A 25,580-nucleotide genomic window follows, 5' to 3' on the forward strand; every position below is an offset into this window, starting at 1 on the left:
AACAATTAAAACATTAAAAACAAGTATACAAATTTAAACCATACCAAATTAAAACCCATAAAAACTGATAGGCAAGTTAAAAACACATGCTATTCAAATGCTGTTAAAAAAATGCCTGGGAGAAGAGGAAAGTCTTGAACTGGTGCCGAAAAGATAACAGTGTTGGCGCCAGATGCACCTTGTCAGGGAGATCATTCCATAATTTGGGGGCCACCACTGAGAATCAGCACAAATAAAGGGTTGGGAGAGGAGGGAGAGTTCTTTGCTGTGCAATCGTGCTTCATATAGTTGGATGATACTGATTCTTACTTTCTCTGCATGTCTCAATCTGCTGTTAGTTCTCCCTCCGAGCAGAATGCATTGCTTTAGCAGAGCTTAGCAGAGCCCCTGTACTGTAGCAATAAATCTGGTTTCATAAGCTGAACTGCTTTATCTTTTCCCCTATTATAATTACGTTAAACTCTGTGTGTGTTAGTGGTGTGCATCTTTCTTTAAGGTTCCAAAGCTTATGCTTTCTTTTCTATCCACTCCCCCTAACCCATGCAAATTGGCAGGGTTAAATTTCCTCTTTAGGGACTACCATCTACCTAAATTTCATGTCCCTGTGTCAGAAAACAAGAACGTTATGGCCATTTTTGTTTTGGAATGCAAGTTAATGGGATTTCTGGGTATTTGTAATATTGGGATCCAGATTTGGATGTGAATCAGGTTGGAATGGCTACAGATATGTACAAATCGAATTGGGCTTTATTTGTGTTTACAAATTGAGGCCACCAATTGGGTTGGGGGCTCCATTAACAGCCCTACAGGATAGCAGCCTTAAGAATTTTGGTGCCAGCTGCTCAGGAAATCGGGGGCAATAATATGTTCAGCTACTTCTGTATATTTGTTGTGGCAGTGTTAACTTCTGCTTGTTAGCATTCTCAGCTTATTTCCATGGGTTTAATTCCTTTTGTGGAATCTGACGCTTGTCATGATGATAGCTGTAGCTCTCTGAAATGTCCATAGTACCTCATAAAGGCCTTGGCCATTATCTGCCTTGGAAATCTCGAGTATTTTTTTTTTTTTGCCAGAACGTGACTTTGAGACCATCCAAGCAAGCAGCATTTAAGGGGGTATGGGTTAGTTTAACTCACCTGAGAGTCTCCTGACATGTTACGCAACCAAGCATTCTCAGTGGTGGCCCCCGAATTGTGGAATAGTCTCCCTGATGAGGTACGCCTGGCGCCGACGCTGCTATCTTTTCGGCGCCAGGTGAAAACCTTTTTATTCTCCCAGGCATTTTAAAATGTATTTTAATCATTGTTTTTATAGTGTATTTTAAACAGTATCTTATTATTGTTATATTTTGATGTTGCTTGGTTTTTGTTGCTTGTTGTTTTGATTTTTGATTCTGTTATATTTACTGTATTTATATATCTTGCTTGTTTTATCTTTTATGTACACCGCCCAGAGAGCCTTTTTGGCTTAGGGCGGTATATAAATTAAATAAAATAAAATAAATAAATAAGCATCTCCCAACATATAATCTTCCTCTCACTCCAGCACAGCAAAACCAGGACATCTCCACCTCCTTTATGGGACTCCATGGTTTGGATTCTGACGTAAGTTGCACTTTGGTCCAGTTGAAAACTTTGTGAGAAGTTAGTCATTACTAACTTATCTCCCATCTTAGCCAGTGGAATTGAAGTTTGACAAACTTAGTTGGGATCTAACCTAGCATTTTTTTTCTTCCTAGATTAAATCTTAATTAATTAAATCTTATTTTTAACTAAGTCTTTTTTTTTCCATTAATTTTTATTCAAATTTTTAAAGACAAAAAACAAAACAAAACAAAAATAATTAAACAATAAAATAAAATGTTGACTTCCGATTTATCGCAGATCAGTTATAAATCTACAATATATAACAATCCTGTCTCCTAAATTATATTATAAAATCACTTTCCTCCAGTAGTTATCTTAATTAATCATCAAATCTCATAAACATTACTTTATTCTTCCCACAAAAAGTCAAAGAGAGGTTTCAGTTCCTTGAGAGATATATCTTTCAGTTTTTCTCCAAATAAACATGTTGATTAATCCATCTCATTCAAATCTATTAGGTCCAATAATTTCAATAGCCATTTTTCCATTATCAATATTAATTCCATCTTCCATCTTCAATAATCCTGTTAAGTCCAATAATTTCAGTAGCCATTCTTCCATTATCAGTATCCCATAATAATCTTGTTATCATAGCTATAGTCCAAATAAACATATAGATTAATCCATCTCGTCAAACCAGTTTGATCCAATAATTTCAATAGCCATTCTTCCAATATCAATATTGATTCCATCTTCCATCTTCAATAGTCCTGTTCAGTCCAGTATTTTCAGTATCCATTCTTCCATTATCAGTATCCCATATTAATCTTGCTGTCATAGCCATAGTCATATAATAAGAGTCTGATGGGAATTTCCTTTATCACAAATCTTTTCTTGCCATCAATTCTGAATATGTTGTTGAAATATTGTTGTAAAGTCATATCTCTATTCTTCTTTTTTACAAAATGCACTGGCTCATCTCTTAAGAATTTTTCCATTGTCACAGATTAAATCCTAGATTAAATCTTAATTAATTAAATCTTATTTTTAACTAAGTCTTAATGTTATTTGTGTGTGTGTGTGTGTTACAAATATAAAATTACAGATAGTTACACTAAACCTTACAACTCTATAGGAACAATATTTGATACTCTTTTACTTTTGAAATCTGATAACCCTGCAAGGGAGCTCAATATATAAGAGACGTTTTGCCCTCCCCTATATAATCTCCAACTTGCCCTATTTCTCCTCATATGAAGAGACTTCAGAACAGCTCCAACGCTGGACTTTTTGTGATTTTTGTAATCATTCAGGTGCTGTTCCCCCTTCTAGTATAATATGCACTAACGTGAAACTGCTGATAGAATGGAACAATTTTTGACGTCACCCTTTTTTTCTTTTCAGTTTTTGGACTGGTGGTGGTATTGCTGCTTTGAAGCTGTGAAGTACGATAGATTATAAAAATAAAATACTACCTTGGGGACAAAGAGGTTCTATTTCCATTTACAAGTTTCAAAAACAAAACCCTAAATGGGGGAAAAAATTGACAAAAGTTTCCAACAAGGACTCCTCAAATTACTGAAAAAGCTTAACATTCCTCAGAAGTACTTGTGAATGCAAAATGGGTTGTTGCATCATCTCCACTTATCTCAGCCACTCTTTCTGTTGTAATGCTTTGTCTCTAAGGCAAGCTTTAATACACTTTAATAAGCTTTGGACAAAATCCATACATCTTGTTATGATAAGAATGCAGCTGCACGTCTGGCCTAAAGGATTTGCATTTATGACTCCTTCATAATGTGAAATAATCTATCTAGGGTCTTCTCTTGTACTGATCAGCAGCTGCACAGTACCAGAATAGAAAGAGTGGTATGTTGATACTAAAGTACAAGACTATCCATTGCAGATTATGCCCTAATGTTCAGGTTACAGTAACATTGAAGATCATGATGCATGTTGAAGGGGTGTCGGGTCTCAGCAAGCACCAGGTGCGTGGGTGTCAATCCAAGACAGCCAGAGGCAGGTATGTGGTCAAAAACAGGCAGGAATTGTTGGAATAAGCAAGATTGCATGCTGCCCCCAATTGATAGGGAGATGTACCCCCTAACCAGTATTGGGGATATCTCTATATGTTTGTTTATCATCATGTTACTTCCTTAAAGGGTGGGGTTATTTACCTTCTCTTCGTTCTCCTTTGTCTGGGGATATTGATCCTTTTGCATGTTCTCCATTAGCCTCTAGCAGAAGAAGCAGGCGGACGCTCCTTCCAGGAGCATCCTCACCAATGACTGAAAATGGACTGAGACTACAGACTATTTCAGTCTAAGCTAGAGCCTATGCTTTCTTAAACGTATGAAGGTCATGAGTAAATATTCTTTTATTCATTTTATCAAAGAAGATTGTCTCTGTTTAGTTATTTGATTAACTTGTATGTCTGAGAGAAGGTGTGGGACTGGTTATTCTCAAAATCCGCTGTTGCATTTATACTTTGCTAAGAAATAGGACTGCATATTGTTCCTATTTCATTGAAAAACCAATCAGGAATTGTGTTCCAAAGTAGCAAACAATGATTGGTACTTTGCGAGGCAGGTGTATAATCAACACTGAGCAGAGATCAACATCCAAGGAAGCTACCAGAAAAAGGGAGCAGGAAATTAGGCAGAGTCTTCAAGCCAGAGACCGCTTATACTGAAGAGCAAGTTCTGAGGTTAGGGCTTTATAGGCCTGATGGAATATGATTGTCCCATTGGGTCAGCTGACTGGGTGCTTGAGTAGGATGATCCTGAAATCTTGATTATGGCCTTGAATAACAGAGCTCCAACTGGCTGTGGAACAGGAGTACTCGGGCTCAGGAGACTGATAGGAGCCCTGGTTTAAGATATTGCCCCTGATGCCATATAAAGAATTATGGCCAGAAAGAAGCCAAATTATTTAGCCACATTTTGCTAGTGGACATGCCATACTTGGAGCATGTCTTGCAGAAATACAAAACGATAGCACCAAATGGCTATGATTTTGAAGGGCGTTGAGTATGAGAGTATAAGTGAAATTGTGATACTCATTGTGTCCTTGTGAAAAGATGAGAAGTTTTGATGTGATGATGATGAATTCGTTACTTTCATCGAAAATGGCATTATTTTCAAATAGTGTATTTTCTTGCATTTTGATGTCAGTGTTAAATAAAGCCAATGATACCAGTAGCAGACTTTAGGATTTACCAGTAGCAAAAGTAAATTGTAAGTTTGTGGTGTTGTCTCTAGTCTGAGGGTTCATATCATCCCTGAAGTTCAGGTATGTAGAATATTCCTTGGTAAGGGCATTGAAAAAGTCAGGACCAAAAAGTCACTTTGTTATGTAAAGTAGAGGTAGCCAACACAAGAACCAGATGTTCTTGCAACTCCCATCAGTCTCAGCCAGCATGGCCATTTGTTGTAGTCCATCAACATCTGGAAGGCACCATGTTGGCTACTGTTGGTGTAAAGCAGCCTTTCCCAACTAGTGGGCCACCAGATGTTGTTGGACCACAACTCCCATCAGCCTCACCCAGCATTGCCAATGGTCAGGAAAGATGGGAATTGTGGTCCAACAACATCTGGTGGCCCACTAGTTGGGAAAGGCTGGTGTAAAGCAATTACTGTTTGTCACATTATTTTATATATCCCCAGGAAAATTGCAGGATAATTTTCTAAACAGGAATGGGCAATAACTGAATTACTAATAAAGTCCTACATTGGAGCTTGCTTAAACATCTTTGGTAAAGAGCTCTTCATTGTCAGTAGAATTTATATGGCCATAATGTCATAGACAGAAGTATGTGCTCTGCCCCTCCTCTTTTGAGGAGAGAAGAGGTTTATAAGGGTTGTAAATTTATTTATTTATTTATTTATTTATTTATTATACTTTTATACCTCCCTATAGCCGCAGCTCTCTGGGTGGTTTACAGTAACTAAAAACAAATACAATTTAAAATACATCTTTTAAAAAACAATTTGAAACACAATTTAAAAATTTAAAACAATATAAAACACATGCTAAAATGCCTGGGAGAAGAGGAAAGTCTTGACCTGGCGCCGAAAACATAACAGTGTTGGCGCCAGGAGCACCTTGTCAGCAACATCATTCCATAATTTGGGGGCCACCACTGAGAAGGCCCTCTCCCTTGTTGCCATTTTCCGAGCTTCCCTCGGAGTAGGCACCCGGAGGAGGGCCTTTGCTCTTGAACATAGTGTACGGGTGGGTTCGTATCGGGAGAGGCATTCCATCAAGTATTGTGGTCCCAAGCTGTGTAAGGTTTATGGGTCAAAACCAGCACCTTGAATCGAGCTCGGAAACATAAAGGCAGCCGATGCAAGCGGGCCAGAATCAGTTTTATATGTTCGAACTGTCTGGTCCCTGTTACCAATCTGGTTGATAACCACTGCAACTAGTATTCTAGTGTAGAATGGACAGAAATAATGTATACTTCATAAGAATTGTATACTTCATAAGAATTTTTATTTTTGTAAGCCACCCTGAGTGCCCTATTATAGGGTAGAAGGGTGGGATAGAAATATTTTAAATAAATAAATAAATAAGAATTGGGTAACTGACAATATTATCTGTGTAAAATTCTGAGACTTGGATAACATGGGAAATGGCCCTAAATGGAATTAATAAATAAAGCCCACACTTCAGAGGGGGAAATAGGATGGGAGTAGGATGATATTTTGTAGTCTGTGAACTGTGTTAGGTGAAAAAAATGCAAACTGCAACTAGAGTAGTAAAATAGTAAGAATTAAGATAGAGGGGAACTAATGCTATGAATGCACATGTGAAACTGGATAGAGATGCTTGGTAGTGGAGAAACTGAAGAAACAAATTTGGAACAAATAGTTACAATATCTTAAGGCTAGTACAAAAGAAAACTAAAAAGAAATATATGAAGACTAGGGATGGTGTAGAATATTCACAAAATTGGATTTGGTATTGAATTCTGGGATAATCTGAAAGTTCGCCTCTTTGTGTGCTTTCATGGCTGTTAGCAACACCATAATTTTTTAAAAAACTCCTCAGAGAATTATGTAATTATTTACATAATTATTTTTGTAATTTGCTGAGGCTATATACATTATATAAATATACAGCAGCATAAGGAATAATGGAGAAAATTACATAATTACAAAAAAAAGACAAAAAAGGGAGAACCGGGAATTGCAATAACTAGCGGACCACAATTTATAGCGAATAGGAACTGGCAGCCCATTTGACAAATTGAAGAATGGAACGGAATCAGCTAGCGAACCCTGTCCCTAATGAGGACTAGAGTCAGCTTTCTGAGGAGCAGATCAAAAAGAGGCTGATGACATTTGTTTAAAATAATTGTTTAGTGGAGAAAAGGATTGGTGGGAAACTGTCTAAAAAAAGTATGAGAAGTTGGAAAAAATTTGGAATAACTATTTTACACAGGCACAAAGGTCAGAATGAATAGCACACTGTGGAAATTTCACATGGTTGAAGAATATTGAGTCAGACAGAAAGAACTAATGACCTGCCAATAGGTTTTTTGCAAAGGTGTGTGAATGCCAGTAAATCTGAAGAAGCAGAGCAAAGATCCAAAAGCAAAGGTCTCAAAAGTATTTAAATGAATGCTGCAGGATGGGGATGAAATAACATGGTGGAAATTATTTATAATGCTAGAAGCTGAACCACAAAGACCATTTTCAGATGGCAAGAGGGCCTCAAAATCAGCATGGAAGTTCTACACCAGCTCAAACTGTATGTTAGAAATATACAACCAATTTCCCCTCCAAAGCCTTTCTCCACCGCAATTCTTTATCTTAGTTACCTGTGTTTATAGCACCCTGTTTCCCAGATACATAGTTTAGGTTTACACCTCTCTCCTTTTTATATTGTTTTCCATTGATGTTTCTCCCTGCACAGCATAAAATCATTCCTTTTTCTAACTAGTCAGTTAAACTCTCTGGAGAGTGGCATGCCCTGAAAAGTGGTGCTGAAACCTCTGCTTTCAGGAACAGTGGCTGCCCTATATATTTTCCAGACTGAGGAGGACACACTGTTGTCAGGGATGATCCTCCCTCTGGGGGTGACAGGCAGGATCCTTACCAGTCTTCTGCCTCCTCTCCAGGGGGAGGTGTGATCCCTCTCACCAGACTGACCCTGTCTTTTGGTTGGGCAGGATGTGGGTCTGGCTTCCTCTGCAGCCCTTCCAGTCTGTTCTTGCTGTTCAGTGGTGTTTTGAGTCCTCCTTTCCAGTGTATTAGTTGATGTGTGTGTGTGTGTGTGTTCCTTTTCCCCAGATTGCCTGATTTCCCCAGGGTTTCTTCTCCCTTTCGCTTTCCCCCATCTGTTGTCTGGTTTGGGGGAGGGAAGGGGGTATTGATTTTGGAAGGGATTCCTTTTTTTGTTTCCAAGGCTGCCATTGGAACCCTGCTGAGGTAGGAGGTGGGGGTGGACGCTTGCTCTCTCTCATGCTGGAGCTCTTTATTCAGATAGATGTTTTTGGCGGGAATGCCATCTTCAGTGGCTAGGCCTGATATTTTTGGTGGGAGCGCCATCTTGGATCATTCTCTGCAGCAGTGGGGCCAGAGCTTTACATTGGGAGTGCAATTTTGGCTTATTCTGTCCTTTCCGATATGTCTCTGGTTTGGGGGTTTTGCCACTCCATTGGGCATATATGGGGTGCCACAGGGAGTGAGCTTTCAAAATGCAGTTTCAAGGTGTGGTGTGCACTTTTATTTTGTGCTCCCCGCCCCATTGTGGATATTCCTTGAGACAGCAGAAAGTGCCCATCAATAGATCTGGTGTGTGGGTTGGCCTTCAGGTACCTGGAGAGAGGTTTGTAAAATAGGGACAGTTCCTGCCAAGAGCTGATAGTAGGAGTGCTCCTTTAACCTCCCTGCACAGTTTTTTGATTCCTGCCATGTGGTTGTTGAGAGGGGTGCTTCTCTCTACAAGAAGCACAGTAAGCACAGATCCAAGACTCATAAGAGATGGAGTTCTTAATGGTTCTGTCTACAGGGGCATGTCGAGGAGGGTAGAATCATAGCATAGTAGAGTTGGAAGGGGCCTATGCAGGAACCCAGATCAAAGCATTCCCAACAGATGGCTGTCCAGCTGCCTCTTGAAAGCCTCCAATGTCGGATAGCCCACTACCTCTCTAGGTAATTGGTTCCATTGTTGTATGGCTCTAAGAGTTAGGAAGTTTTTCCTGATGTCCAGTCGAAATCTGGCTTCCTGCAGCTTGAGCACATTATTCTGTGTCCTGCACTCTGGGACAATCAAGAAGAAATCCCGGCCCTCCTCTATGTGACAACCTTTCATGTACTTAAAGAGTCCTATCATATCTCCCCACAGTCTTCTCCAGGCTAAATATGCCCAATTCCTTCAGTCTCTCCTAATACGGCCCTCATACGGCTTTGTTTCCAGTCCCCTGATCATCCTTGTGGCCCTCCTCTGAACCTGTTCCAGTTTGTCTGCATCCTCCTTGAAGTGCGACCAGAACTGGATGCAGTACTCAAGATGAGGGCTAACCAGTGCTGAATAGAGGGGAACTAATACTTCATGCGATTTGGAAACTATGCTTCTGTTAATGCAGCCTAATATAGCGTTTGCCTTTTTTCTGGCCACATCACACTGTTGGCTCATATTCAGCTTGTGATCAACGACAATTCCAAGATCCTTCTCACATGTCGTACTGCTGAGCCAAGTATCTCCCATCATATAACTGTGTGTTTGGTTTCTTTTTCCTAAGTGTAGAACTTTGCATTTATCCTGTTGAATGTCATTCTGTTGTTTTCAGTCTAATGCTCCAGCCTGTCAAGGTCCCTTTGAATTTTGTTTCTGTCTTCCACGGTATTAGCTGTGCCCCTCAATTTTGTATCATCTGCAGATTTGATAAGCATGCTCTGTACCTCCTCATCCAAGTCTTTAATAAAAATGTTGAAGAGCACTTTAATAAAAATGTTGGACCAGCCCTGTGGTACCCCACTCGTTACTTCTGCCCAGTTTGAGAAGGAACCATTGATAAGCACTCTTTGAGTACGATTCTAGAGCCAACTGTGGATCCACCTGATAGTTGTTCCATCCAGTCCATGTTTAGCTAGCTTGCTAATCAGAATGTCATGGGGCACTTTGTCAAAAGCTTTCCTGAATTTGAGATATATTATGTCCACAGCATTCCCACAGTCTACAAGGGAGGTTACCCGATCAAAATATGAGATAAGATTAGTTTGGCAGGATTTGTTCTTCATAAATCCATGTTGGCTCCTTGTAATCACTGCATTGTTTTCAAGGTGCTTACAGCTTGACTGCCCTCAGGACATGGTAGAGTCATCGGTGGCCCGTTGTAATGAGTTTGCTGGTCACTTCCAGAATAAGATCTTACGCATCCGCCGGGACTTAGACTCTCAGTTTATAGCAGTTTATTCTACTGAGGTGTCCGGAGCTCAGTCTGGTCATGTTTTATTGGATGAGTTTCAGTTGGTTCAGCTTGAGGACGTGGACAAGGTGCTTGGACAGGTACATGCTACCACTTCGGTACTAGATCCTTGCCCCTCTTGGCTAATAAAAACTAGCAGGGATGGAACAGCTGGCTGGGCCAGGGAAGTGGTCCCTGGCTGTCTGAAAGAGGCGGCAGTGAGACCACTTTTGAAGAAACCTTCCTTGGACCCAGAAATTTTCAACAGCTACAGACCAGTAGTGAATGTTCCATTCCTGGGCAAGATCTTGGAACGAGTGGTTGCTGGCCAGCTCCAGGCGCTATTGGATGAAACCGATTATCTAGATCCATTTCAATCGGGTTTTAGGCCCAGTTTCGGCACCGAGACAGCCTTGGTCGCCCTGTATGATGACCTATGTCGGGAGAGGGACGGAGGGAGTGTAACTCTGTTGATTCTCCTTGATCTCTCAGCGGCTTTTGATACCATTGACCATGGTATCCTTCTGGAGAGGCTCGCAGAGTTGGAGGTACTGCTTGGCGGTGGTTCCGCTCCTACCTGGCGGGTCGTCTCCAGAAGGTAGTGCTTGGGGAACGTTGCTCGACACCGTGGGTTCTCCAATGTGGAGTCCCGCAGGGGTCAGTTCTGTCTCCCATGCTTTTTAACATCCACATGAAGCCGTTGGGTGCGGTCATCAGGAGATTTGGAGTGCGTTGCCATTAGTACGCTGATGACACACAGCTTTATTTCTCCTTTTCATCCTCTTCAGGTGAGGCTGTCAGTGTGCTGAACCGTTGCCTGGCTGCGATAATGGACTGGATGAGAGCTAACAAACTGAGGCTCAATCCAGACAAGACTGAGATGTTGCTGGTGGGTGGTTTCTCTGATCAGATGGTGGATATACACCCTGTCCTGGACGGGGTTACACTCCCCCTAAAGGAACATGTTCGCAGTCTGGGAGTTGTTTTAGATCCTTCCCTGTCACTTGAGACTCAAGTAGCCTCGGTGGCACGGAATGCGTTCTACCAACTTCGGTTGGTAGCCCAGCTACGTCCCTATCTGAGTAAGGAGGACCTAACATCAGTGGTACATGCTCTGGTAACCTCTCGATTGGTTTACTGCAATGCGCTCTACATAGGGCTGCCTTTGAAGACAGTTCAGAAACTACAGCTCGTGCAAAACGCGGCGGCCAGATTGATAACAAAGACCAAGTGGTCTGAACACATAACACCTGTTCTGGCTCGCTTGCACTGGCTGCCAATATGTTTCCAGGCCAGATTCAAAGTGTTGGTTTTAACTTATAAAGCCTTATACTGCGTGGGACCACAATACCTGCTGGAACGCCTCTCCCTATATGAACCTGCCCGTACACTTCGTTCTACATCGAAGGCCCTCCTCCGAGTTCTGACTCAGAGGGTAGCTCGGAGGGTGGTAACAAGAACTAGGGCCTTCTCAGTGGTGGCCCCCGAACTGTGGAATAGTCTCCCTGATGAGGTGCGCCTGGCGCCGACATTGTTATCTTTCCGGCGCCAGGTTAAAACTTTCCTCTTTTCTAAGGCATTTTAATCTAACTTTAATTTTAATTTAGTTTTTAAAAATTTGCTGTAACTGATGTTAGATCTTTCATTCTTTTATATGTGTCCTTGCTGTATTATATTATGGGTTCTTATTGTATATATTTGTATTTTTTGCTGTACACCGCCCAGAGAGCTATGCTAGTGGGGCGGTATAAAAATCTAACAAATAAATAAATTTATATTCTGCTCCAGAGTTTTTCCAGGGATTGATGTAAGGCTGACTGGCCTGCAGTTCCCTGGTTCCTCCTTTTTGCCCTTTTTGAAGATAGGGACAATATTAGCTCTCCTCCAGTCATCCGGCACTTCACCAGTCCACCATGATTTCGTAAAGATAATAGACAGCGGTTCTGAGAGTTCTTCAACCAGTTCCTTCAATACTCTAGGATGCAGTTTATCAGGCTGTGTCGATTTGAACTTGTTCAAAGTGATTAGGTATTCCTTGACCTTTTGTCTATCAATCTCAAGCTCCAATCCTGTCTCTTCTACTTCATGTTTCCCGGGAGGGTCATAGGCCCTTTTTTTGGGAGAAGACTGAGCCAAAGTAGGAATTGAGCACTTCTGCCTTTTCTTTGTCATCTGTTATCATTTTGCCATCCTCATTCCGTGATACCTGCCTGTACTCTTCCTTTGTGGCCTGGCCTTCTTTCCACTTCCTGTCCTTTTTTGTTTTCAGGTCAGCTTTAAGCTTTTTGTGAAGCCACACTGGATTCTTCTGGTGTTTTCCCCCTTTTTTCCTTGTTGGAATTGCTTGCCATTGTGCTTTTAGAATTTCATTTTTTAGAAACTCACACCCATCTTGGACTCCTTTTCTCATTAGAGTGGCTTGCCATGGAACCATACTTACAATTGTTCTGCGTTTATTAAAATCAGCTTTCCTGAAGTCTAGGGTGCACGTATGGCTACTCTCAGCTTTTGCTTCTGTTAAAAGCAAGAATTCAAGTATGTTGTGGTCACTTTACCCCAGAGTTCTGTAACTGCCACCTCATCCACCAAATCATCTCTATTGGTTAGAATCCAGTCCAGGATAGCTGATCCTCTGGTTGCTTCCTCCACTTTCTGTAGGAGGAAGTTATCTCCAACACAAGTCAGAAATTTCTTGGAGGGGCCATGTTTGGCAGAATTTATCTCCCAACAGATATCGGGATAATTGAAGTCCCCATTAGTACTACATCATGCCTCCTCGAAACATCTTCTTCGTCTTCCTCCTCATCCTCTCATTCTCCCTCCCTCCTCCCCCCCTAGAAAAAGGACCAGACATCTGCAGGTCCAGCCTGCCACTTGGCAGGTGGCTGCTGCTTCTCCTGTGGAGCAGTGAGGGACCCTGCTCTGAGGAGATGACTCCCTCGGAGTTGGGGCATTCATTATGGGAGGGGGAGGAGGGCATTCTCTCTCATGAGGAGCTGGAGGTAGTCACCCCACAGCAGTGCCTTTTTCCTTCTGATGTTTTTTTGCCCCTTTTGGCGAAGACACAGAGAGTGCTGCAGCTTCCGGATGATGATCCATCGGCTGTCAGAACCAAGGCTTCTCTTCCAACTCCAGGATCCAAAAAGGGTGTGTGTTCTGCTGCCACCAGGCCAGCCATGACACCATTCCACTTTGACATTTAACACAGCTATTCCCTTTAAATGAGAGGGTGGCCCAAAAGTCCCCTGCAAAAAGTGCATTGAGAGGGGCATTTGAGGCAGACTCTGTGGCTTCAGGGCTGCAGAGACTGCCTCCCTTTTTGCATGGGTGGCATATATGGGGGCAGAGGGGGTCCAAATATGATGGCCCTGAACCCAAGGATATATCAAAAGGGATTTCACATACCTCAGCCTTCACTAGATGCTCTCCAATTTTCCTGTAGATCAATCATGGCCACCACAGTTATGGCCATCATGGAGAAACATGTAACGCAGACAATGGGAGGTAGACCAGGCTTCCCAGCAAAAAATAGTCAGCCTCCCATTTTCAGGCTCTCAGCTTTTTGGGGGACCCCTGGAAAAGCATTTGATTGAATGAAGGATAAGAAAAAGATGCCCCCTTCTGTTTAAAAAGGATGAACAGAAGGGCCCCCAAAGCAGTTCCTTTATAATCAGAAAAGCTTCATGAAACCCAGAGACAGTAGCAACTTCAAATCCTGCTGGGGGAGACTTGGTGGGGGTGAGGAACAGCCTGCATCTAAACAGGCCACTGGTTCCTTCTCCTCTTCCTCCAATTTATATAAAGGTGCCAAGAAGCCCTCCTTTACTTAATACAGCCAAAGGTCTGGATCAGGACAGGTGGGTGTTGGACTCACAGTTGCCTGTGCACTGGAATTCTCTCACTCTGCACAGCAAGTTTCTCCCAACTCCAACGTCTCGGAAACCCGACAAGCGCCAGTACTACAGGAAGTCTATCCACCATCTGAATGCCATTCATGCAATAGAACTGGTGCCCCCCTCTCAGGAGAGGTGTGGGATTTATTATATCAGGGCCATCTTGATCTCCGATGGCTCAACAAAAGCATGGGTAAAAAGAGGTTCATAGTGGAAACTCTCCATTCAATAGTTGCGGCACTGTGAAGGAGGGATTGGATGACTTCCATTGACCTCTACAAGACATAGTCCAGATTAGACAAGTCACCACAAATTGCTTCAGGTCTTGTACAACAAAGCCCACTTCCAGTTTTAGGTCCTCTGTTTGACCTATCTTCGGCCCCCAGGGTATTCACCAGGGTGTTGGTTGCTTTAGTAGTCCATCTGCACACCAGTGGAATCTGTCTTCATCCCTATCTGGCTGACTTTCTCTTCTGGACTCCATTCTGGGAGAGGTAGCTCCAGAACATGCAGGTGACTCTTCTGGTGCCTACAGGACCTGGGTTTTGTAGTGATTCTAGAGAAGAGCTCCCTAACTCGCAAACAATCCCTCACCCACAGAATAAGAGTGGAGATTATTCTGATAACACCCTACTGGCCTTGGTGTCTGTGGTTTTTGGACCTGCCCAACCTCTCAGTGTGAGAGGCATGGAGGATTCCAGTAAGGGAGTACTTCCTTCGACAGGGCCCAGTGTCATCCTCAGCCAGACCTCTTCCAGAAGACAGCTTGGAGGCTGGAAGGGGCTGGATGGTGCAACTGGGTTTCTCCAGGGGCATCCTTGATAGCCTGGTGTCCTCCCACCAGTAGTATCTACCAGTAGGGCATACTTGATGACGTGCCATGTGTTTCTCTCTTGGAGCATCATGTCGAGAGTGGGCCTGAGACATTAAAGATCTTCTTGGCATCTCTAAGCCAGGGTGAAGGGGAGTTTTAGCTGCAGCACTATTGAACGACAGGCAGCAGTGCTCAGTCGCATTTTGGCCAATTTTGGGAGTCCAGTGTTTTCTTTGAATCCTTTGTACAAACCTTTCATTAAGGGGTGAGTCTTAAGTTGCCACAGGTGGTCCATAGGTTTTCTTACTGGAACCTTGGTTGGGTCCTCAATGCTCTTGTGGGTCCACCTTTTGCACCCATGGTGACTTGCTCTTTTGAGTTGCTAACTCTCAAGACAGTCTTCTGGTGGCTGTCATCTCAGCCAGGCACATATTGGAGCCAGATGCCCTGTCCGCTAATCCTTAACTGTGTTTTTTCCCCACTCTGATTAGGTGGTGCTGCCAGATCCCTTCTTGATCCCAAAGGTCAATTCAGTGTTTCACTGTTTCCAGAAAGTGGAGTTGCCTTTGTTCTGTCCCAGCCCTTCTTGTTTGCACCCTGTGGTTCTACTTAGAACCCAGGAAATCTAGAAATTAGAGTATCTGTTTGTATCTTACGCAGGGCCATCAGCTGGCAAGAAAGCTTCCACCTCTTTGATTGCTAGGTAGCTGGAAGAGGCTATTTGGTGGCATACAAGGCTTTAGGTAGCCTCCAGCAGGAGTGTTGGCACACTCACTGAGAGGAGTAGCTGCCTTGGCTGCATACAGAGGTGCATTCCATATTTTAAATATCTGTAGAGTGGCTACCTGAGCCTGTGTGCACACCTTCACAATGCACTGTCATGTTGATGTGTTCTCGTCTGATGCTGCATTTGGCAGGAGGGTGTTGCAAAGGGTTGTCCCTGATTAGGCGCATTGCAGAGGAAGCCCACCCTTGCGTGGGACTGCTCTGTTAAATCCCTATCAACAGCTTATCCTCCACCCCCGTCTGTCAAAAGCAGAAATTTTACTTGCTGTGAATTACTGTTTGCAGACTGGTGGAGAACACCTGACCGGCCTCTCACTTCCTCTGCTTGGTGGGTGCTGTACTGTGTAGTTTACCACTGAGTTGCAGTGGATTGTAGTTGGGCTATTGCTGGGTCTTTTTAAAGCATGGCTGTTTTCAGTGTTTTTTCTTTCGCCGTTCTCCCTTGTATATTTAGGGTAGCTTGTATGTATTGTTCTGTGCAGTCAAGGAATTGTCTCACTCTGTCAGTTGGTCTGGTGAGAGGAGGCAGACAATTGGTCACTCGCAGAGAGAGGATCATCCCTATCAACAGAGTGACATCCACTTCAGTCTGCAAACAGCAGTTCACTGTAAATAAAATTTCTGCTTATGGTCTCCATGTCTTCTGCCATTTTATTTGTATGTAGGTTTTGTGAATAAATAATAAAAAAGAATGCTTCTATAGTTAAACCTTTTTATAAGGTTCAATTTGCTGACTCTAAACTAATTTAAATATACTGGGAGGGCAAACACAACACAATTCTCCTGTATGTGTCAATGCAGGACATGCCTTTTCCAGATCTTTTCCAGATCCAAGATTTACAGCTCCTCCAAATGAAGTCTTTAACTAGCTCCTTTCCTGTCTCTTCAACACCTGCCCCAACCTCCTCATTGACTACTTCCATCACTTCCAGTGCTTGGAACCTGCCTTCTGAACATTGCAGATATCTGGGAGAACATTGCTTCAAATGTCTGAGCATTGTCCATCATCCCCAAGTGGAATATACAGTAGAATCAGGCTCGTTACCACATGTGAAAGGATTCTGTAAAATTTGGTCCTTCCTCTTTTTCCTCAAGGAGGCTCATGTTCTCCAAAAAGGTAATGTTAATGTTTGCTTGGGTCCTCCTCCCATTATTCTACAGTACACCAGTGCCATCTATGACTCTGCCCAAAGCCAGATCTGTCTTCCTTGGCACAGGGGCGAGGCTGTAATCTCCCTCAGTTTTACATTTCATTGGATTCCCCTTCACTTGGTTTATATGGTCTAGTGCTTATTCAGTCGTGGTCACAACTACATCAGTCATTTGCCTAGATCTCTCTCTGATGGAACCCCTAATACAGCTGTTGTTTCTTGCTGTCTTCGCCTCACTCTGCAACAGCCAATGAAAATTATTACCATTTCTGAAATGGTGACCAGCTTTAGCCCAGTGGGTTCACCTATGCAATTTACTTGTGCTGCCCAATCCACAACTGACAAGTTGCCATAAATGACTATGTGTTGGGCTGTAGGACACATTGCCTCACTAATTGTGGGGAGAAGTCTGCTGTGGAGCAGGAGATAAACATAAAGTATTTAGGGGTGTTTGGCATCATTCTCATCCCTATCTCCTCTTCGAGGTAATATAGTATACCTTGCAGCAGTCAACCCCCCCACAGTGTATAATGTGAACAAACAATGAGGGACTGGATCATGCAGCCTCTGTTGCCTAGCAATCTCCATTTGGGACTTTTGTTACCTCCAAAGCATCTGTTCTGTAGCTATCTACTTGGCAGGAATGAGCAACATCCTGGCCAACTCCCTCATTTGGGTGGACTGTGGAACATGAGTAGAGCATTCACAAACATTACCTCCTACCTTTTTACAGTCTCCATGGCAGATGATCATAAATTGGATCTGATTCAGGGGGATCCCATTTAGACCCAGATCTGTGTCAAAGTAAAGCCCCCACCTGGCCTTAACATATTCTTATTCATGTAGGCAATAAGCTGAAATCCAAATACCTGTGGTTTGGCACAGAAATGAACAGAAAATGGTAGAAATGTGGGGCAAGGGCCAAGCACCAAAATCTACATACAATATCACAAATTTAGTTTCGAAAGTATTTTGCCACATGGCATGTTAGAGAAAATCAAGTCCAGAGCTACCATGGGCATGCAAAACTAGGCATGCAGTTCTTTGGACCCCGACCATAATATTCACAGTTATGCACATTCTCAAAGAGGAGGGGAATCCTGCCCTGTCTAAAAGTACTAGCAGCTCTAGTACTTTTCTTATTCTTTCCAATACAGCACAGCTAAAGGCATCAACTTGTGCTTGCTTTGGGTTTTTTTGCTGCTAAAGCTCTGATCTTTAAAGATGTGTGAGCTTCATTGTTCATTAGTCTTTGTGAGAACCAATGTAAAGCCATCTCCTTGTGATATATTAGCATTTTGATGATAAAATAATAGTATCTTGGTTGTAAATTATATTGACAGCCTGCTTTTTAGTAGTATCTTTCTAATTAGTAAAATAATTCACCTTTATTAGAAATTCTTGAGAATCCACTATGAGGGACAATCACAGTGTCCTGCACAGAGCCCGAGACATGAGATGGAGGCGAGGTTTGGTTTAACTCTTGTTTTATTAGGGTGATGGTTACATCCAAAGCAGTGCACTTCATAAACCTGACTACTCCAGCTCACTACTTTCTCTAGCCAAGCTACCTAAACAGTCTCTGCGGCATGTGGGGAGAATTACTCAGCACCGGAGTCTGGATGGGCACCCACTTCTTGTGCCTTCTTGAGTGGGAACGAGCCTCCTTTGCTCCATCCTACGGTGGGGTTTCACTACGTGACGGTGCGACCTCAGGAAGCGGGAAACTGGTTGGCGGGGAAGCATTTGAAGTGCCAGGCGGGGATTCTGGTGCGGGCGGGGTTGGAGCGTGTGGAGGGTCGCTTTCCAACGGCTCAGACGGGGAACTTGTAGACGGGGCTGGATCTGCCTCAGCAGGAGGGATGGGCAAGGAAGTCTGTGGAGTGACAGAGCCCCCTCTCCTATAACGCCCCCAGGGACCTCATCCTCATCTGACTCCTCTCCCTGATCTAACTTGCCTTGCATCTGGGGTGCATCATCCCCGCCTACATGAACCATCTCCCTCCACCCCCTGGGTTTGGGCTTGTCCGGGTAGGTGTCATGGAACTCTCTCACCAAGTCCAGCACATGGACATCTTCAGCTGATTCCCATGAATGCTCCGACTGATCATACCCCTTCCAGTGGATCAAGTACTGAAGCCACCCTCGACGCCTCTGCAAGTCCAAAATCTGCACCACCTCATATTCCTCTTGTCCATTGACTGCTGCGGGGGGCAGGGCAGAGGCACCTCTGGCTCCCAGTGGGGATTGGAGGGTTGGTCCAGCGTAAGCAGGGATCGATGGAACACTTGAAAGAGGGAGGCAGCCTCAGGCGAAAGGCCACTGGATTGATCTGCACCTCACCTCCGAAGGGCCCCACCTTTCGGTCCCCCAGCTTATGGCAGCACGCCCTAGTAGGTAGATAACGTGTGGACAGCCACACCCTGTCTCCCACATGGAACATGGGGCCCTCCTGTTGATGTTGATCTGCAACTCTTATAGTCCACTTTCACCCTCTCTAACTGTTCCTTCAGCAACTGCTGCATCTCCAGAAACTATTGCATGAAGTCCTTGGCCGCCGGAATGGCGGGGCTGGCATGTGGGGCGGGAAAAGCTCAAGGGTGATATCCCAGGTTGGCAGAGAATGTGGTTTGTTGTGTGGTGGCGTGCACTGCATTGTTGTAATTCAATTCCGCTAAGGGCAGACAGGACGTCCAGTTGTCTTGTTGGTAATTGACATAACAGCAGAGATACTGCTCCAACGTGGCATTCACCTCAGTCTGACCATCTGTGGGTGATAGGACGATGACAGTCTTATCTCACTCTGCAGGAGTTACCATAAGGCGCACCAAAACTGAGCCATAATTGTGGCCCCCGGTCTGAAACTAAACTGTCTGGGAGGCCGTGCAACCGGTAAACATGCTGCACATACAATTGAGCCATCTCTCATGCATTTGGGAGTCCCGAGCATGGAATGAAATGAGCCATTTTAGTAAAAGCATCCACCACCAACAACACTGTTGTCTTCCCCTGCGAGGGGGGAAGGTCCGTGTTGAAGTTCATAGTTACCATTTGGCATGGGCCCTGGGGTGTAGAAAGTGGCTCCAAGAATCCTGCTTGCCGTCCTGTAACATGTTTGGCTCTTGCGCATACTGGGCAGGACTGAACATAGCGCTCCACCTCCCGCTTCATCCGAGGCCACCAAAGTTTCCTGGCAACTGTTTGCAAAGTTTTAAAAGTTCCAAAGTGCCCAGTGGGGGAGTCATGACACTGCGCCCTCGTGTCCCCGGGGGGCACGTACATAGCGTCATAGTAATACAGCACCCCCTTCAGCGTATAGCCCTCTGTACTCCCAGCAGGCTGCCCCTCTAATTTGACATGCTTCTCCTTGACAAACGGACAAACTTGTTTTTGAGCCGAATGCAGTTCTTCCACTCAGGAGTCATGGCACACCACTGCCACCATCTTCTTGAGGGGTATAATCATTTTCTGTGGTCTCGGAGTCAGATTCTCCGGGTATTCCGGTTTGCGGGACAGAGCTTCTGCCCACTTTTTCTATGCCTGAGGAATGTAATGGATTTTGGAGTGGAAGTGAGTGAAGAACTGTGCCCAATGCACCTGCCTCTAGTTCAGCTTACAGGCAGTGTGGAGGCTCTCCAGGTTCCGATGATCGGTGTGCACCTCAACCTTGTGCTGCGCTCCTTCCAAAAGATGTTGCCAAGTTTCAAGCGTATCCTGAATGGCCAGCAACTCTTTTCCCCACACAGTGTAGTTTTGCTCTGAACTTGTCATCTTCCGTGAAAAGTAAGCACATGGTTTCAGACCTCCCTCTCTCTGTGCTGGTTGTAAAAGCACCTCTCCGATGGCCACGTCCGACACATCTGTCTCCACCACAAAGGGATGTGCGTGCTGGGTTTGCATGTTGCAGTATGGGTTCCGAGGCGAACTGAACCTTCAACTCCCCGAAGGCTCCTTACCTGGTGTCGGTCCAATGAAAGGGACCCAGGCATTTCAGACAGTCTGTGAGGGGTGCAGTCTTGTTAGAGAAATTAGGAATGAAGCGATGGTAGTAGTTGGTGAACCCCAGGAACTGCTGAAGATCCTTCTTTGTTTTGGGAGCCTGCCACATGAGGACACACCCTTGCCAGGGTCCATCTTCACCTAGTGAGAGAAATGCAATACCCCAAAAAGTCCAGCGTGGTTAGGTCAAAGTCGCACTTCTCTAGCTTGGCGTAGAGAGGCGTTCCCTGAGACGTTGTAGCACCCCCCCACGTTTTCATTGTGTTCAGCTGGGAAGTATGAATAGATTAGGATATCGTCCAAATACATAATCATGAACTGATCCAGATAGTCCCTAAATATGTCATTCATGAAGCTCTGGAAGACCCCTGTGCTTTTGGATAGTCCGAAGGGCATGACCAAGTACTCAAACTGTCCATAACGCGTCTTGAACACTATCTTCCACACATCCCCCTCCCTGATTCATACCAGATTGTAAGCTCCCCTTAAATCCAGCTTGGTATTAATCTTGGCCGACCACAGACGCTCTAGCATCTCCATGATGTGCAGCAGGGGGTAGCTGTCGGGAATGGTGAACTTACTCAGCTCTCGGTAGTCATTACACGGGCGTAACTCTCCATTCCTCTTCTTAACAAATAGCAAAGGGGCCCTGGCCGGAGACTGGGGGGGTTGAATGAAGCCCCTCTTCAGGTTAGTTTCCAAGAACTCCCTTAGCGCCACCAGCTCTGTTTCCAATCAGGAGTATATCTGCCCTGTAGGGATGTGCGCTCCCGGCATCAGATTTATGGTGCAGTCATAGGATTGATGTGGTGGCAACTGATCGGCTTCCTTTTTGTCAAACGCATCCCGGTACTCCTCATACTTGTCTGGCCGGACTACTCTCTCCTGCGGCACGACTCCAGCCATAACGTCAGGGGAAGGCTTCTTCCACAGTTGGCAGTGCTGATGGCTTACCCCGAGGTAAACACCACCACCACCACTTCATCCCAGAAAATTGTGGGACTGTGCTGAACCAACCAGGGCATTCCCAACCCCACTGGGAAGTGAGGCAGGGAAGCCACGTAGAATGACAGTCTCTCCACATGTCCCAGGATTTCCATTTCTAGCATCTCTGTCGCTCTAGTAACAGTTTCTTACTTCAAGGAACGCCCATCAATGGTCTTGATGGACAAGGGCTGCTCAAGCATTTGGGTGGGCATGCCATGCTCCTGAGCGAAGTCTCAGTCCATAAAACGTGACAGCATCATGGCCCTGACCTGGATACTTCACCCCAAAGGAAGAGTCAGTCGAACTGGCAGGTGAAGGGTGGGCTGTGATGGGAGGGGTTGCTGGCGAGGCCACAGTGTCTGCTTTGCTCCCAACTCTTTGGCCTGTACGAGAGCTGGGATTTGGAGTTTTCCTGCATCGGAGCTCTTTCTTCTTTGGAGGGGCATCCTCGGGCCAGGTGCCCCCCTTTCCCACAATCCAGACATAACCCCTTCCTCCTGCGCTTCTCCTTCTCTAACAGGCGTGGTCTAGCCCCTCCAATTTTCATGGGCTCCACCCCTGATAAAGTCAAGGTTCCCACACTAGGTGGGAAATGGATGTGGGGGAGAGGTGTGGGAGCCTGAGAATGTGGGAATGCCACCCTGCGCTCCAAGTGGCAACCTTCAATCCAACTGTCTATCTGCAAACATAACTGGATCATCTCCACCAGGCTGCCTGGTGGAGGGGTGCGTGCCAATTCATCCAGCACCTTCCGGCTAAGCCCATTCCAGCAGAAGTACATCAAAGCCAGGTCATTGTTTTCCACTTCCTGGGCTAAGACACGAAACAAGTTAGTATAGGTCCCCACGGAACCCTTCCCCTGTTTCAAAGTTCCTAACTGGCAGGTGACCGCCTCTTTACACTGAGGGTCATGAAACAATCTCTGTCATGGCTGCGATGAAGGCGGTGTATTGACCCAAGACTGGGTCATTTCTTATGAGGTACGGGGTAGCCCACTTGGCTGCTTCCCCTTCCAGGAGGCTGATGATAAACGCCACCTTCACATCATCATTTGGAAACTCGGCTTGACGCACGCATATGTATAGTTCACACTGGGCAAGGAACATGGCGAACTGATCACTCTGGCCACCATAGGGAGGAGGTAGTCCCACTGGTGCCTTGATTTGGACGGGTGGTGCGGCCACCAGTGCTGCGCCTCCTTGGGCAATCAGGGCGCAAAGGTTTTGATTCTCGAGTTGGAGATTCTGGGTTACTGCCTGGAGATTCTGGACTTCAGCGTACAAGGCTTCGAAGATTCCTTGAAATCCCCCTTCGGCAGCGCCATTAACCTCCATGGTGTTGGTCATGGGAGCGTCAGTGAAGGGAAGTGATGACTGAGTCAAGCTGTCCTGACCAGAGCCCGAGACACAATATATGAGATGGAGGCGAGGCTTGGTTTAATTCTTGTTTTATTAGGGTGATGGTTACATCTTAAGCAGTGCGCTTCATAAACCTGACTACTCTAGCTGACTACTTTCCCTAGCCAAGCTACCTAAACAGTCTCTGCAGCATGTGGGGAGAGTTGACTCAGCACTGGAGTCTGGGTGGGCACCTGCTTAAGTAGGGAAAGTCTTCGCCCATAACCGACGGCTCCTCCACAGTTTCACTCTCTGAGAGTCCCGCTTCTTGCGCCATCTTGCGCAGGGTGAGGGGGGTGAGCCTCCGTCGCCTCATCTGATGGTGGGGTTTTGCTAGGTGATGGCACGACCTCAAGGAGCAGGAAACTGGTTGGTGGGGAAGCATTTGAAGTGCCAGGTGGGTATTCTGGCGCGGGTGGGGTTGGTGCACGCAGAGGGTTGTTTCCCAACGTCTCAGACGGAGAACTCACAGATGGGGTTGGATCTGCTTCGGCAGGAGGGATGGGCGAGGAAGTCTGCGGAGTGACAGAGCCCCCCCTCCTATAACGTCCCCAGGGACCTCGTCCTCATCTGACTCCTCTCCCTGATCTAACTCGCCTTGCGCCTGGGGTGCAACACACAGAAGTGAAAGAAATCAGATAGCAATGGCATTTATGTTGTTAAAATAGTAGAAGAGTCTACTTTTTTTAAAAAAAAATCACCTATATTAAACATGAAATGTCATCTAATTCTTGGCTTAATTTCAAGAGATCATGCCTCATTTATCAGCATATTATTTGGAGTTGAACTTAAATGTAAAAGTTTAACATTAAATATGTACTGTTTGGTATATAGCATTCCAGACTGTTGCTCTGTAGTGTAATCGCTACACTGCATTGCTATTAGGCTCCAAAAATGTACCAAAGACAGGCTGCAATCCTGTGTACAAGTAGGTTGCTTAGAACTACAGTGTACAATTTCCAAGGAGCAAACCCCACTTGATACAGTGGGCCTTACTTTTCAGCAAAGATGAGCAGAAACTTGTCTTTCCTGTCCTGCCCCCAGCTCCCTGTACTCCCCTCAAAATATGCTCCAAAGAGGCCCCCAATCCTCTGTAGCAGTTTTTGAGTGCACCCAGGCTGTAGAGATGAGCAGAGGAAAAGGAAATTCCTTTTTGTAAGGGGAAGTTTGTTTCACTCACACAACTGAAATGTTGGATACAACCCATACTGTTTTATTTCTTCTGCAACATCTGTGGCTTTAATAAAACCAGCACTCTGTTAGAATGACTTATTGGAAATGTTCATTACAGATAAGTTTTGTTGTTCTGTTGTGCAGATTTAAATACAAGGTAACGTATTAATAGGGTGTATGTGTCGTTTGCTTTAGGAATTAATAATTAGTACATCCTAAACTGACAATGTGTGCTCTTTTGCTTAGAGGATAAATATGTTGTGTGCATGAGGAGAGGCTGAGGTTATAATAACCTTTTTTACCTTACCCTTCCATAAAATTTTATCTTGCAGACATTTTGTGGTAAGCATTTGCACTGCTCTTAATCCATGTGTTTCCTCAATTTGAAATTGACATGGAACAATGCCAGGTCATTAGCTGCAGCTGAGAGCAACAGAGAATTAATACACATTTGGTGAAGAAGTATTGGCAAAAAATTTCTTTGTTATTAGGTTAGCATATTGTTACACTGGGAAAACAGCTGGGCAACACTGTATTTATTTTTCCTTGGAATCATGGAAGGATTTATGCACTTCAATCATGACAAGTCTGCACCATGTCCCACTGCTGCACTAGGCTCATTGGTTGTACCTCTGGGAAGTAATCAAAACATTTTACATCTCTCATTTGCTGTGAACAGCTGAAAAAAATTAAATACTAAAATACAGTGATGTTGTGAGCCAGTGTTGCATACTAAATTGCTTTTTGAAATATGTCTGTAATTCACCATGAAACATGCTTTGCTGAAGTGTATACTATATATCTAGCACAAGTAGTTGCTTATTGCAAATTTATTAATTATTTTTGTGTGTTTATTGGAGTTTGCTCAACCTTTTTAAAAAGAAAATATCTGAAGACATTGCAGACTAGAAGCTGAAATCAAAATCAAATAAAATAATAATGAAATAATGCAAAACCGCCTCATTAGGATTTCTTTGGTATTATTTCAGAAGTATAAAATTACATAGACATATATAAAAACTTCTGCAGAGGTCTTTTTTTTTTTTTGCAAATAAATACATGGACTTGATCTGAAGTCTTGCTACTCCAGCAAAAAGTTGCTTGGGTTGAAGCAAAGTAATGCAGAACTATACCTTGCACACTAGACTTGTATACTGACACGTGTTTTAGGTCAGTGTCCTATAAAAATATGTATTATTTTTATGAATATTAGCTCATGCCATTTATTCTACTTAGTTTTTTAAAATTACTTTTGAGATTGGTGCGCACTTTTGTACATATTGATACTTTGCTGTGAAAAGAAAAATTCAGTCCATATAATTAATGTGAGTGAGAGAATCCAGAATGGTTGTTCTTCTTGTTTTGAACATACTGAGAA

General features: G+C 44.3%; 1 protein-coding gene across 5 annotated transcripts in view; it reads left to right on the top strand.

Moving 5' to 3' along the window:
- ADK (adenosine kinase) overlaps nucleotides 1-25,580 on the top strand; it is a 466,326-nt gene that overhangs the window by 155,548 nt on the left and 285,198 nt on the right. For 2 of the 5 annotated variants that reach the window (XM_061634839.1, XM_061634838.1), the window contains exon 5: nucleotides 1,546-1,604. The exons of the other annotated variants lie outside the window; for them this stretch is intronic. In XM_061634839.1, coding sequence (XP_061490823.1) covers nucleotides 1,546-1,604 — 59 coding nt within the window. The remainder of the gene's footprint in view (nucleotides 1-1,545; nucleotides 1,605-25,580) is intronic. 5 annotated transcript variants of the gene reach the window in all.

The sequence above is a fragment of the Rhineura floridana genome, chromosome 7 (assembly GCF_030035675.1).
Source record: "Rhineura floridana isolate rRhiFlo1 chromosome 7, rRhiFlo1.hap2, whole genome shotgun sequence".
In the NCBI taxonomy this organism is placed as follows: Eukaryota; Metazoa; Chordata; class Lepidosauria; order Squamata; family Rhineuridae; genus Rhineura; species Rhineura floridana.